Source organism: Callorhinus ursinus, unplaced genomic scaffold, assembly GCF_003265705.2.
Source record: "Callorhinus ursinus isolate GAN/ISIS: 27379988/994484 unplaced genomic scaffold, GSC_fseal_2.0 scaffold36, whole genome shotgun sequence".
Taxonomy (NCBI): Eukaryota; Metazoa; Chordata; class Mammalia; order Carnivora; family Otariidae; genus Callorhinus; species Callorhinus ursinus.
In genome coordinates this window covers 15292100-15307612 of record NW_027397098.1, presented here as the reverse complement: position 1 = coordinate 15307612, position 15513 = coordinate 15292100, and the positions used below count along the sequence as shown (strand labels likewise).

Sequence of the window (15513 nt, the reverse complement as noted above, 5' to 3'; positions counted from 1 at the left end):
AGAGATAGCACGAGAGGGAAGAGGGTCAGAGGGAGAAGCAGACTCCCCGCTGAGCAGGGAGCCCGATGCGGGACTCGATCTCAGGCCTCCAGGATCACGACCTGAGCCGAAGGCAGTTGCTTAACCAACTGAGCCACCCACGCGCCTTGATAGTTGTGAAAATTTAATACCTAGAACAATCACTAAAGAAAGTTACACAAAAGAGGTAAACTCAGAAACTATACTGTAAATCAAAATGAAATTCTGTCATGATCCCAGGGTCCTGGGATGGAGCCCCGCATCGGGCTCCCTGCTCCGCGGGAAGCCTGCTTCTCCCTCTCCCACTCCCCCTGCTTGTGTTCCCTCTCTCGCTGTGTCTCTCTCTGTCAAATAAATCTTCAAAATGAAATTCTAGAAAATGTTCAAGTAACCCACAGTAAGGCAGAAAAAAACAACAAAATGAGAGAACAGAGATTGACTTCTATACTAGGAACAAGTGGGGTTTACTTGTACGTGCAAATTTGGGTTAGCGTTTGAAAATCATCAGTGTAATTGATCTGTTAACAGGCTAAAGAAAAGCCACGCCCATTAGATGATGCAGAAAAAACAGATGACAAAATTCAACGCATTTGTGAGACTCAGGAAGGGGGGAGCCTTCTCATCTCAGTAGACAAAATCTACAATTGACCTACAGCTAGCATCATACTTAATGGTCAGAAACAGAGTTTTTTTTACCTTGAGATCAAACAAGGATGTTTGTTGTCACTGTTTACAGCATAGTACTGGAATTTCTAGCCAGATCAATAAGAAAAGGAAATAAAGGCTTACAGATCAGAAAGGAAGAAATAAAACTGTTCTTTTTTAAAAATTTTATTTACTTATTTATTTATTAAAGATTTTATTTATTTGACAGGGAGAGACACAGTGAGAGAGGGAACACAAGCAGGGGGAGTGGGAGAGGGAGAAGCAGGCTTCCCACGGAGCAAGGAGCCCGATGTGGGGCCTGATTCCAGGACGCCGGGATTATGACCTAACCTGAAGGCAGACACTTAACAACTGAGCCACCCAGGCGCTCCTGTTCTTTTTTTTTTTAGATGGCATAATAGTCTACATAAAAAATGCCAAAGAATCTATAAAAAATCTCCTAGAACTCATAAATGACTTCAACAACAATGTAGGATACTAGCAATTAACACAAAATGGAAATAAAAATACAATGTTATTTAACATTACTCAGAAAATAAAAGCACAGACTTCATTGTAAATTCGAAAAGGCATATGTAGGACTTCTTTGTGGAAATCTACAAAACTGAGGGAAGAAAAGATCTAAATGAACTGAGACATATACTGTATTCATAGGTTGGAAGGCTCAACATGATAAAGGTGCCACTTCTCTCCAAATTGAGGAACAGATTAAACAGAATTCCTGTTAAAATTCCATGAAGATTTTTATTTTTGTAGGTATGGGAAAGATTATTCCAAATTTATATGGCTAGGCAAAGGAACTAGAATAACTTAGATAATTTTGAAAAAGATTTAAGTGATAGGAATCACTAATGATTTCAAGACAGCACAGTAGTCGAGACCATGTTATTGGCAAGGGTGCGTGGCTGGCTCAGTTGGAAGAGCATCCGGCTCTTGAACCTGGGGTCATGAGTTCAAGCCCCATGTTGAGTACAGAGATTACTTAAATAAAACTTAAAAAAATACTGTTATTTATAGAGAGATACGTAGATCAGGTGAACAGAATAGAGAACCAAGAAATAATCTCACCTAAGTATAGCCAATTGATTTTTGACTAAGATGCCAAACTTTCTCAACTCAATGTAGGATGGATAGTTTTCGACATGTGGTGCTGGAATAATTGGATATCCTCAGCAAAGAAACAAGAAAACCCAAAACAAAAATACTCCTGGATCTAAACTTTACACCTTAATACAAATATCAACCCAGAGTAGCTCGTAAATTTAAATATAATGTATAAAACTAAAATTTTAAGAAGAAAACAAAATTTTTAGGAGCTAGGATTGATAAAAAGTTCTTAGACGTGACTCTAAAATATCCACTGGAGAAAGATAATCGATCAGTGATATTTCATCAAAATTTAAAAGTTTTGCTTTGTGAAAAACCCTGTTAAGATAAAAGACTGGGGAAGCTTGGTAACCCGCACACCTGACACGTAACGCATGAAGGATATATGGAATACTCTCAAATCTCAACAGTAAAAACCCAAAGTCCTATTAGAAGGGCAAAAGATGGGAGAGGACATTTCCCTAAGAAGGGTATTTAGACTGCAGATAAGTACATGGAAAGATGTACAGTATCATCAGCCACCAGGGGAGTGTGTGTGAAGACCGTGACACAGTACTGCACACCTGTCAGAGCCAATGAAATTAAAACATAGTGAACATACCAAATGAGGCCGTGGAGAATAGAATCTCCTATGTCGCTGATGGGAATATAAGAGGTTATAGCTGCTTTGGAGAATAGTTTGGCAGATCGTGTTTTTCCTGTTGCCTAAAGTGATAATATTTTAGACACAGTGGGCTAAATAAATCATTAAAAGTGATTTCACCTGTTTTTACTTTTTTAAATGTGGCTACTAGAAAATTTGCCATGTGGCTTGCATTGCATTTTTCTTGGACAGCATTGCTCTTAAGATCTGTGGTCTAGAACGTGTGATTAGAGTTGGTTCTCTCTGGGGAGTAGGCTGAGGTTGGGGAAAATTGGTTAAGGGAGGCTTGTTCTTTAAGCCCTTCAAAAACTTGATAATCAGATTTGATAAAAAGTTACCTGTTCGACAAAGGCTGGGGTCTTTATCTAAAAAATGGTTAATTTGTTACTTTCTAAATTAAATAGTAAATATTGCCATAGTGAAGAATGAAGAAGTTTGGAATTGAAAGTAATTATTGTCATCTGTTTTTCCTTCATTTTGGTTTGCCATATCAGAAATTAAGTACTTGTTTTTCCTGCTTTTGTTTAGCTTATTCCAGGAGCGACTGGGACATCACCTTCTAGAAGTAATGCCCACAGAAAGCGGGAGTTGCTCCACTGCTCGCCAAGCAAAACAGAAACGCAAATCTCACAGCCTTTCTATACGAAGAACTAACAGCTCGGAGCAAGAGAGGACGGGTCTGCCAAGAGAAATGTTAGAAGGACAGGTGAGTTAGTGCTGATTGTGTTTGTGATGTTCCAGAAATAGCCATATACATATAGGTCTCCAAAGTAGAGAAAAAGAGTGGGTTACCAAAACAAAACCAAACCAGCTCCTCTTCCCTTCATAACCGATTAAAACAACTGTCAAATATAACGCCTACACAGAGACCCATGGGTGGCTAATGTGCCTAAGGAATTTTTAACATTTTAATTAATTTACGTTTAAATTTAAATAGCTGCGTGTGGCTACTGGCTACCATATTGGACAGTGCAGGTAAACAGTCTAGTATACGTTTTTTTTTTTATTAGATCTATTTACATTTCTTTCTTTTTTTAAAATTTTTATTGTTATGTAAATCACCAAACATTACATCATTAGTTTTTGATGTAGTGTTCCATGATTCATTGTTTGTGCATAACACCCAGTGCTCCACGCAGAATGTGCTCTCTTTAATACCCATCACCAGGCTAACCCATCCCCCCACTCCCCTCCCCTCTAGAACCCTCAGTTTGTTTTACAGTGTCTATCGTCTCTCATGGTTGGTCTCCCCCCTCCGACTTACTCCCCTTCATTCTTCCCCTCCTGCTATTTTCTTATTCTTTTTTTTTCTTAACATATATTGCATTATTTGTTTCAGAAGTACAGATCTGTGATTCAACAGTCTTGTACAATTCACAGCGCTCACCATAGCACATACCCTCCCCAATGTCTATCACCCAGCCACCCCATCCCTCCCACCCCCCACCACTCCAGCAACCCTCAGTTTGTTTCCAGAGATTAAGAATTCCTCAGATCAGTGAGGTCATATGATACATGTCTTTCTCTGATTGACTTATTTCACTCAGCATAACACCGTCCAGTTCCATCCACGTCCTTGCAAATGGCAAGATCTCATTCCCTTTGATGGCTGCATAATATTCCATTGTGTATATATACCACATCTTCTTTATCCATTCATCTGTCGATGGACATCTTGGCTCTTTCCACAGTTTGGCTATTGTGGACATTGCTGCTATAAACATTGGGGTGCACATACCCCTTCGGGTCCCTACATTTGTATCTTTGGGGTAAATACCCAGTAGTGCAATTGCTGGATCGTATGGTAGCTCTATTTTCAACTGTGTGAGGAACCTCCACACTGTTCTCCAGAGGGGTTGCACCAGCTTGCATTCCCACCAACAGTGTAGGAGGGTTCCCCTTTCTCCACATCCTCGCCAACATCTGTCGTTTCCAGACTTAATTTTAGCCATTCTGACTGGTGTGAGGTGGTATCTCATGGAGGTTTTGATTTGGATTTCCCTGATGCCGAGCGATGTGGAGCACTTTTTCATGTGTCTGTTGGCCATTTGGATGTCTTCTTTGGAAAAATGTTCATGTCTTCTGCCCATTTCTTGTTTGGATTATTTGTTCTTTGGGTGTTGAGTTTGATAAGTTCTTTATAGATTTTGGATACTAGCCCTTTATCTGATATGTCATTTGCAAATATTTTCTCCCATTCTGTCAGTTGTGTTTTGGTTTTGTGGACTGTTTCTTTTGCTGTGCAAAAGCTTTTTATCTTGATGAAATCCCAATAGTTCATTTTTGCCCTTGCTTCCCTTGCCTTTGGCGATGTTTCTAGGAAGAAGTTGCTGCGGCTGAGGTCGAAGAGGTTGCTGCCTTTGTTCTCCTTTAGGATTTTGATGGACCCCTGTCTCACGTTTAGATCTTTCAACGATTTGGAGTCTATTTTTGTGTGTGGTGTAAGGAAATGGTCCAGTTTCATTCTTCTGCATGTGGCTGTCCAATTTTCCCAACACCATTTGTTGAAGAGACTGTCTTTTTGCCATTGGACATTCTTTCCCGCTTTGTCAAAGATGAGTTGACCATAGAGTTAGGGGTCCATTTCTGGGCTCTTGATTCTGTTCCATTGATCGATGTGTCTGTTTTTGTGCCAGTACCATACTGTCTTGATGATGACAGCTTTGTGATAGAGCTGGAAGTCCAGAATTGTGATGCTGCCAGCTTTGCTTTTCTTTTTCAGTATTCCTCTGGCTATTCGGGGTCTCTTCTGGTTCCATACAAATTTTAGGATTATTTGTTCCATTTCTTTGAAAAAAGTGGATGGTATTTTGATGGGGATTGCATTGAATGTGTAGATTGCTCTAGGGAGCATTGACATCTTCACAATGTTTGTTCTTCCAATCCATGAGCATGGAACGTTTTTCCATTTCTTTGTGTCATCTTCAATTTCTTTCATGAGTATTTTATAGTTTTCTGAGTACAGATCCTTTGCCTCTTTGGTTAAATTTATTCCTAGGTATCTTATGGTTTTGGGTGCAATTGTAAAGGGGATCGACTCCTTGATTTGTCTCTCTTCTGTCTTGTTGTTGGTGTATAGGAATGCCACTGATTTCTGTGCATTGATTTTATAGCCTGCTACTTGACTGAATTCCTGTATGAGTTCTAGCAGTTTTGGGGTGGAGTCTTTTGGGTTTTCCACATACAGTATCATATCATCTGCAAAGAGTGAGAGTTTGACTTCCTCTTTGCCGATTTGGATGCCTTTGATTTCTTTTTGTTGTCTGATTGCTGTGGCTCGGACTTCTAATACTATGTTGAATAGCAGTGGTGAGAGTGGACATCCCTGCCGCGTTCCTGACCTTAGGGGAAAAGCTCTCAGCTTTTCCCCATTGAGAATGATATTCACTGTAGGTTTTTCATAGATGGCTTTTATGATATTGAGGTATGTACCCTCTATCACTATACTCTGAAGAGTTTTGATCAAGGAAGGATGCTGTACTTTGTCAAATGCTTTTTCTGCATCTATTGAGAGGATCATATGATTCTTGTTCTTTCTTTTGTTAATGTATTGTATCACGTTGATTGATTTGCGGATGTTGAACCAGCCTTGCAGCCCAGGGATAAATCCCACTTGGTCATGGTGAATAATCCTTTTAATGTACTGTTGGATCCTATTGGCTAGTATTTTGGTGAGAATTTTTTCATCCATGTTCATCAAGGATATTGGTCTGTAATTCTCTTTTTGATGGGGTCTTTGTCTGGTTTTGGGATCAAGGTAATGGTGGCCTCCTAAAATGAGTTTGGAAGTTTTCCTTCCATTTCTATTTTTTGGAATAGTTTCAGGAGAATAGGTAATAATTCTTTGAATGGCTGATAGAATTCCCCTGGGAAGCCATCTGGCCCTGGGCTTTTGTTTGTTGGGAGAGTTTTGATGACTGCTTCAATTTCCTTAGTGGTTATAGGTCTGTTCAGGTTTTCTATTTCTTCCTGGTTCAGTTTTGGGAGTTGATACATCTCTAGGAATGCACCCATTTCTTCCAGGTTATCTAATTTGCTGGCATAGAGTTGCTCAGAATATGTTCTTATAATTGTTCGTATTTCTTTGGTGTTGGTTGTCATCTCTCTTCTTTCATTCATGATTTTGTTGATTTGGGTCATTTCTTTTCTTTTTGGTAAGTCTGGCCAGGGGTTTATCAATCTTGTTAATTCTTTCAAAGAACCAGCTCCTAGTTTCGTTGATCTGTTCTACTGTTCTTTTGGTTTCTATTTCATTGATTTCTGCTCTGATCTTTATGATTTCTCTTCTCCTGCTGGGTTTAGGCTTTATTTGCTGTTTTTTCTCTAGCTCCTTTAGGTGTAGGGTTAGGTTGTGTATTTGAGACCTTTCTTGTTTCTTGAGAAAGGCTTGTATTGCTATATACTTTTCTCTCAGCACTGCCTTTGCTGTATCCCAAAGATTTTGAACAGTTGTATTCTCATTTTCATTGGTTTCCATGAATTTTTTAAATTCTTCTTTAATTTCCTGGTTGACCCATTCATTCTTTAGTAGGATGCTCTTTAGCCTCCATGTATTTGAGTTCTTTCCGACTTTCCTCTTGTGATTGAGTTCTAGTTTCAAAGCATTGTGGTCTGAAAATATGCAGGGAATAATCCCAGTCTTTTGGTACCGGTTGAGACCTGATTTGTGACCTAGGGTGTGATCAATTCTGGAGAATGTTCCATGGGCACTAGAGAAGAATGTGTTTTCCGTGGCTTTGGGATGGAATGTTCTGAATATGTCTGTAAAGTCCATTTGGTCCAGTGTTTCATTTAAAGTCTTTATTTCCTTGTTGATCTTCTGCTTAGATGATCTGTCCATTTCAGTCAGGGGGGTGTTAAAGTCCCCCACTATTATTGTATTGTTGTCAATGTGTTTCTTTGCTTTTGTTATTAATTGCCTTATATGATTGGCCGCTCCCACGTTAGGGGCATAGATATTTACAATTGTTAGATCTTCTTGTTGGGTAGACCCTTTAAGTAGGATATAGTGTCCTTCTTCATCTCTTATTACAGTCTTTGTTTTAAAATCTAATTTGTCTGATATAAGGATTGCCACCCCAGCTTTCTTTTGGTGTCCATTAGCATGGTAAATGGTTTTCCACCCCCTCACTTTCAATCTGGGGGTGTCTTTGGGTCTAAAATGAGTTTCTTGCAGACAGCAGATTGATGGGTCTTGTTTTTTAATCCAGTCTGCTAGCCTGTGTCTTCTGATTGGGGCATTTAGCCCATTGACATTCAGGGTAACTATTGAAAGGTATGAATTTAGTGCCATTGTATTGCCTGTAAGGTGACTGTTACTGTATATTTTCTGTGTTCCTTTCTGATCTGTGCTGCTTTTAGGCTCTGTTTTTGCTTAGAGGACCCCTTTCAATATTTCTTGGAGGGCTGGTTTCGTGTTTGCAAATTCCTTTAGTTTTTGTTTCTCCTGGAAGCTTTTTATCTCTCCTTCTATTTTCAATGACAGCCTAGCTGGATATAGTATTCTTGGCTGCATATTTTTCTCGTTTAGTGCTCTGAAGATATCATGCCAGTCCTTTCTGGCCTGCCAGGTCTCTGTGGATAGGTCTGTTGCCAATCTCATGTTTGTACCATTGTAGGTTACATATCTCTTCTCCCGAGCTGCTTTCAGGATTTTCTCTTTGTCTCTGAGACTCGTAAGTTTTACTATTAGATGTCGGTGTGTTGACCTATTTTTATTGATTTTGAGAGGGGTTCTCTGTGCCTCCGGGATTTTGAGGCCTGTTTCCTTCCCCACATTAGGGAAGTTCTCTGCTATAATTTGTCCCAATATACCTTCTGCCCTCCTCTCTCTTTCTTCTTCTTCTGGGATCCCAATTATTCTAATGTTGTTTCATCTTATGGCATCGCTTATCTCCTGAATTCTGCCCTCGTGATCCTGTAGTTGTTTATCTCTCTTTTTCTCAGCCTCTTTACTTTCCATCATTTGGTCTTCTATATCGCTGATCCTCTCTTCTGCCTCATTTATCCTAGCAGTTAGTGCCCCCATTTTTTATTGCACCTCATGAATAGCCTTTTTGATTTCGACTTGGTTAGATTTTAGTTCTTTTATTTCTCCAGAAAGGGTTTCTTTAATAACTTAAAAGCTTTTTTCAAGCCCAGCTAGTATCTTTAAAGTCATGATTTTGAACTCTAGGTCCGACATCGTACTAATGTCCGTATTGAGTAGGTCCCTGGCTGACGGTACTACCTCTTGTTCTTTTTGCTGAGGTGATTTTTTTTCGTCTTGTCATTTTGTCCAGAGGAGAACAGATGAACGAGAGAACAAAATGCTAACAGGTTTACAACGTCCTCAGCAAATGTACTCTATAGAAATCAGAAAAGACATGAAACCAGGGGACAAGAAAGGGAAAGAAGAGAAAAAAAAAAAAGGAAAACGAAAAAGATAAAAACAAACAAAAACAGAACAAAACAAAAAAAAACAATATGATCAAATATGATCAGGGTAGTGCATAGATCAGTGCCACACACTAGATTTTGGGCGTATTTTGGTCTGTTAGAAGATAGTGCCTGCTAAAATTTTAAAGGAGGAAAGACATATATGTACAAAATAAGGGTTGATACAATGAAGGGATGGCAGATGACTGTAAAGATGAAAATTATAAAAGATTTTATAAAAGAAATTGATATGCTAAGAAGTTGTTTGAAAAAAGAAAGATAATTTAAAAAAAAAGAAAAAGAAAAAAGAAAAAAAAAGGGAGAGAATGTGATCAGGCAGGAGACTAGAATAAAGCCATACACTAGTGACTTAGGGTATATTTTGATCTGTTAGAAGAAACTATCTCAACATTTTAAAGAGAGAACAACTTACATATATATACATATATATATGCCAAAAATAAGGGTAACTATTATGGAAGGGATAGAAATATGACTCTAAAAATGAAAAATAAAAAATGTTTTTTTTAAGAAAGGGATTGATAAGATGTTGGTTGAAAAAGGGAAAAAGAAAAATTAAAAAAACAGTTAAAAAATTAACTCTGAAAAACTAATGAATCATGGTAAAAAAGCCATGAATTCTATGTGCAGTATTCCCCTAGCGCTGGAGTTCTCCCGTTCTCCTTGATCGGTAAACTTGGTCTTGGCTTGCTGGCTGTTCGTGCTGATCTTCTGGGGGAGGGGCCTGTTTCCGTGGTTCCCAAATGTCTTTGCCGGAGGCGGAATTGCCCCGCGCTTGTCGGTCCGGGCTAAGCAAGCTGCTCGGGTTTGTTCTCAGGAGCTTTTGTTCCCTGCAAGCTCTGGTACAGCTTTGGAGGACCAGGGTGAAAATGGTGGCCTCCCAATCTCCACCCGGAGGAGCTGAGAACTCGGGGCCCCTGCTCCTCAGTGCGCCCCCAGAGAAAAGCAGTCACTCCCGTGTCCCCGGTCTCTGGCCGCTCTCCGTGCTCACCTGGCCTGTGACCGAGCGTTGCTATCTCTGGCACCCGACCCCGTGTGGAGTCTCCAAACCCAGCAGATCCCTGCAGTGCGTTCCCGCACCGCTCCTCCCCGGGGGAAGGAGGGGAGTCTCCCTGGATCTGGCGCCTGCTGGGTCCCTGCTGGAGGAGCAGTGGCCCGACTGGGCCGCAGATCACAGTCTATGGCCACCCCGAGCTGAGATCCCACGCCTCGGCTCCGTCTCTGCAGCCGGCTTCCCCGCTCTGATACCTGGGAGCTCTGGCGCACTCAGGCACCCCCGGTCTCTCTGTGACCCCGAGGGTCCTGAGACCACACTGTCCCACGAGGGTTCCACCCCCTGCTTAGCCACTGGAGCGACGTCCCTCCGCGGAGCCGATTTCTAAAAGGTCCGATTTTGTGCTCCGCGGCTCTATCACTTGCCAGAAGTGGCCAACGGAGGCCCCCTCCCCCGCCGTCTATCCTCCGGAATATCGCCTCGGATTCACTTCTCCGCACGTCCTACCTTCCAGAAAGTGGTCGCTTCTCTGTTCAGAGTGTTGTTACTCTTCTCTTCGGTCTCCTGTTGAGTTCGTAGGTGTTCAGAATGGTTTGATCCCTATTCAGCTGAATTCCTGAGACCAGACGAAATCCAGGTCTCCTGCTCCTCCGCCATCTTGCTCCGCCTGCCCATCTATTTACATTTCTAGTGAAAATCCCACACCCTCCTTTGCTAGCATCTTCTGGCGTTAACTCTCGTTTGAGGTAAATGTGTTCTTTACTTGGCCTTCTGAATGCCCCTCCTCCATTGTGATGTAGGACAAGTATGTAATTGCATTTCAGGGTAATGAAATTCTGAAGGTCATTCAGAGGCCTGCAGGCTGAACATCAGCCTGGCTGCTTCGCTGCTCATAGGGCCCTGGTCTTCGTGTCTTCAGTGCTCTCTAGACGGTTCCTTTTTGTTGAGGAGGAGTTTCCTGGATGGCTGGTGTGTGGTGCTCTGTCTGGTGCAGCGGCAGGAAGACAGTAGCAGGGGTGCTTGTTGCAAGCAGGTGGCATGGTAGGTGGAGGTGGACATGGAGGGATCTAAGAATCCACGTGGCCAGTTACCAGCGGATTCACTTTCCAGACAAGGTTACAGTGATCTCTTGGGGAGCAGTGTCCTACCACGCGAAGGTAGTGTGAACGAGAAGTGGTGGTAGTTTTACACATCTTAGATTCATAGCATTTAGGAAATGCAGGGCTCAGCACGGGGATGCAAGGCCTGTGCTTGCAGAGTACTGCTGAGTCTGTGTGTGCACCAAGTGCAGACTGGCCTGCTGCATCCCTGATGTGCTGATGTGACAAAGTGCGCATGCGTTTAGAAGCTTTGTCAAATCACTAGCTTTACTGTCCTGAGTTTTCTGAGGTGGTGCCCAGAGCTCAGCACCGCTCCGTCAGGGTCTATGAAATGGTACGACACTATAGCCCGGCCTGGAGCGCTCTCATGTAGTGGAAAAGGTCTTGTTTCACTGCACATTTCGCTTCCTGATTGTCAAGTGAGGTTATTGCTGACATCCCAGTTTTGTCTCCAGTTACAATGATATTCTGCATTTATTGCCCAAGTAAATGTAATACTTCAGTTACTGAATAATAAGGATCTGAAAACATTGTGGGTGTATGTGAGTAGGAATGGCTACAGTAAGAGGAGATTTGGCCTAGTTGTAGGACGCAGAAAGGCCTCTCACCAAGTGCTTCGTGCAAGGGGGACTGGCTGGACGAGGTGCAGGAAGAACGTGGCACAGAGAGGGAAGAGATACGCAAAGGCCACGAGGCAAGGTGGATAGTGTGGTAAATCTTCATTGTGATGGTTTATTTGACTTTTCATTGTTATTTCAAGTTTTTTTTTTTTCCATATTTTTCATTGGTATTTTAGAGGGATGTTGAGGGAGGCTGTGTTACCTGTTCTGCCAGATTTCAGTTTTGAATATGTGGCTTCATATATAGTTTTAATTAGCTTGTTAAATTTACTTGGACATTATGTGATTTCAGAGATATTGCTGAGCTGTGTTTATGTCATTAGAGATCATTTTGCCTAAAATTTTCGTCTTCCTAAGAACTTAATCTGAGAAGGGGCTCCTGGGTGGCTCAGTCGTTAAGCGTCTGCCTTCGGCTCAGGTCATGGTCCCAGGGTCCTGGGATCGAGCCCCGCATCAGGCTCCCTGCTCGGCGGGAACCCTGCTTCTTCCTCTCCCACTCCCCCTGCTTGTGTTCCCGCTCTTGCTCTCTCTCTCTGTCAAATAAATAAATAAAACCTTTAAAAAAAAAACCTAATCTGAGAAGTTTAATTTAATAAACAGTGGATATTTTTATTTGCAACTCATTAAACATCACAAAGTTTGTGCTGCATGTAAATTTGTAGTGTCACTTATAAAGTTACATTGGCAGCAGTTAAATATTGAAACCTTATTTTAGAAATCTCCGTGAAGAATTCTGTTTGAAAATACTCTTAAGTGCGGAGGTACACAAAGTAGGCCATAGGCCGTGCCCTCTGGAGATGTGAGTGTAGTGTGGACTCTGCAGTTTCCTCATTACCAGCAGTGGCCAGGATGTATGTGCTTGTGAGCACAGGTCGTGCTGAGGACACTGCCCACACCTTTATACATAAAAATTCAGCAGAGGTGTTGCTTCTGCTCACGGACTTCCCACGTGGTGTGGACGGGGCTGCAGGTGTGCAGAACACGTGGGGAGGCAGGCATGAAGAGCATGGTGCTCCTGGGCACTTAACGCAGTAAGGTTTTTGTTTAGCTCACACGTTTTGCTCTTACAGGTCAGATTTCTTGTGTTTCCTTCCTCATAATCTTGTAGGTGTTAAGTATAGTTACAAGAAATATCCAGTATTGTGCTTGAAGCACAATAGATGGGAGAACTCTATGAAAGCACCTCTATTAGTATATAGCTTATTCAAATTAACTTATAATATCGTATGATAGAACTTAGAGAAGACTGTATAATAAAACTTCATTTATGGGAACTATCTTCCTTCTCTACAGATTTGGAAGTTTTTGAATAAGGTAGGCTTATTCCCTCCCTTGTTAAAGAAAAATGATGTTGTTTTGAAGAAATGCTTGGTTTTGAATCCTGTATTACGCTGGGTGACCATTTATACCATTGGATTGTAGCTATTACGTCTGTAGTCTGTAGAGATGTGAAACTAAGTTCTTTAAGCATTTTATGTATAAGAAATAAGAATTTAAGACGTGATAATTCACTTTGGAAAAGAATTTCTTTTTCATTTTAAACAGAATCTTCCTTTTTTCAGGATTCTAAGCTGCCTTCCTCGGTTCGCAGTACACTTCTGGAACTGTTTGGTCAAATAGAAAGAGAGTTTGAAAACCTTTATATTGAAAACTTAGAATGTGAGTATCTCCTGTCTTCATAAACTTCTATAAAATTTTTGGGTAGACATCACCACTGTATCTGTTTTCTGTACTTCTGCATCACGTGTAGTGATTTAGAATAACATAAATTTATTATCTTACAATTCCTTAGTCAGAAGTCTGTGTGGCAATGTCACCAGACTCAAATCAAGGTGTTGGTAGGGCTGTGCTCCTCTGGAGGTGTGAGAGGGGAGGAGTCTGTCTTCTGCTTGTTTGCATTGTGGCAGATTTCGGTTCTTTGCAGTGTGAGGACGGAGGTATTCATCTTCCTGTTGGCATTCCCGGTATCTAGAGCCTGCCTCGCTCTTCACCTTGAAGCCCTTCTACTCCCGCCTCCAAAACCATCAGCAGCGGGTAGAGTCCTCCTGGCGCATCCCTGAGTCATTCCTAAGGACGTGAGGGAAGGAAGGGTCATCAGGTCATGCAGGGTGACCTCCTCATTGAAGATCCCTTACCTTAGTCACATCTGCAAGGGCTCTTTTGCCATGGAGGCCACATGTTCACAGGTTACTTTTGGGATGGGTAGTATTCTCCTGACAACACTTTCCCATTCAAATTGTGATTTTATGAAAAATAAATATATCTTATAACCGTTCCTACATAAAGTATATCATAAATTGAGAAAATGTTGGTTCGTGTTTCTCTTTAAAATATACTGTATTTTGAGAATTTCCTAAAATGTATTACCTGTTTGACTTACTAAAGGTAAATCAAAGAATTTTTAAATTAGCTTAGCTTTAGTTTCTCTTTTTAAGTTTATTTGAGAAGGAATGTCTTCCTTTGCTTAAAGAATCAAGCAGCATAGGGACTCCTGGCTGGCACATTTGGTGGAGCATCTGGCTCTTGATATTGGGGTCGTGAGTTTGAGTCCCACATTGGGTGTAGAGATTACTTTAAAAAACAACAAAGGAGTATAAAAAGATAACTACCATTACCCTTACCTTTTGACCCATTCCATTCTGCAAAGGAAAGCATTCTGTGTGCTTTTTGCTTTTAATTCTTGTGATTATTTTTGTAAACTGAATCCACTTTTACTTTTAGCTTGTCAGCTTTAGGCCACGTGCACTCATGCCTCCCTCTGAAATGTCAGGAAACAAACCTATCCTTTACCCATTCATTGCTCCATTACTTTATAGTGTTTGTTATTTTTATAGGGTTTGTGTTGAAATCTATATTATGCGAATGTAACTGTTATCTGGTCTTCATGCTTTATACTGTGATTTCAGAAATTTAATCCTAATAAATAGCATTTCCATTATTAAAATATTTTTTCTTTATTAATATATAATGTATTATACTAAAATATTTTCTATTCTAGAACTGAATGATGTAGTTGAATCAGTAGTGAAGAGAATGTAACCCTGTGTCATTTAAACTCTGCTAGTGGACAATTTAATGTTTTATTTTTGGATTCTCTTTATAAGTCCATCTTGGAAATTTACAGAGGGAGAAATTATTCCAAGTTTTTATAAAGTAAAAATTAGGTACTGTGCACTACTTCTGATCTTAAGGTTTTTGTTTTTTTTTTTTTAAGTATCAGTTGTAATGACCCAGGCGCTATTGAGTTTCTATTGTGATCTAAGGCCTTATGTTTTATGAATTCATGCAGTTTGTTCAAGAAAAACGATAGAATTACAGGGGCGCCTGGGTGGCTCAGTCGGTTAAGTGTCCAACTTTTGATCTCAGCTCAGGGTCATGAATTCAAGCCCTGTGTTGGCCTCCATGTGGAGCCTACTAAAAAAAAAAAAAAGAGAAACTATAGGATTACAAATGACTATGCTAGAGGAACTTGAGTTTACACAGTCTCCTGCTGCCTGGTTTGGATGGCTCCCTGCGCTCTGTGAGGAACAGTCTAAAGCGCTCAGGTGGATCTGCTCAGAGCCTCTGCCCTCAGCCTCTGCTGCCTGACGCAGCCCCTGCATCTCACGGGAGCCCGAGTAGAGGGTGCACGGTGCTGGCAGGTGTCATGGCATGGTGGCAGGTGTGCAGCCCTGGTGTGGGGGGCTGTGTGGCCAGGTCATGGTCCTGCTGCCTTGCTGCAGTGGCTCGTGTCCTTGGCCGAGTCCCTTCCCCAGGTGTCACTCATCCTGTGGTCCGCAGGCCTGTTCCAGAGAAGAGCACCAGCACGAGTGTGTCTGCTGATTCCCTTGATGACTCATGGCCTTCCTCTTCCTTCCTTCCCTGATGGTTCTGTACTTGTAGTCATGTTTCATAACTCCCTGAATTGTCTGTCTTCATTAGATACCA

General features: G+C 41.3%; 1 protein-coding gene across 9 annotated transcripts in view; it reads left to right on the top strand.

Annotated features, from left to right (window-relative positions):
- The window catches only part of WDR37 (WD repeat domain 37), a 62144-nt gene that overhangs the window by 8947 nt on the left and 37684 nt on the right, over positions 1-15513 (top strand). For 7 of the 9 annotated variants that reach the window (XM_025853597.2, XM_025853593.2, XM_073879979.1 and 4 more), the window contains exons 2-3: positions 2963-3140; positions 13149-13245. In XM_025853597.2, coding sequence (XP_025709382.1) covers positions 3003-3140; positions 13149-13245 — 235 coding nt within the window. In that variant the 5' untranslated portion in view covers positions 2963-3002. Of the gene's footprint in view, positions 1-378; positions 692-2962; positions 3141-10715; positions 10908-13148; positions 13246-15513 lie in introns of those variants that run through there. The other 2 variants (XM_073879978.1, XM_073879980.1) reach the window with 2 other exon arrangements.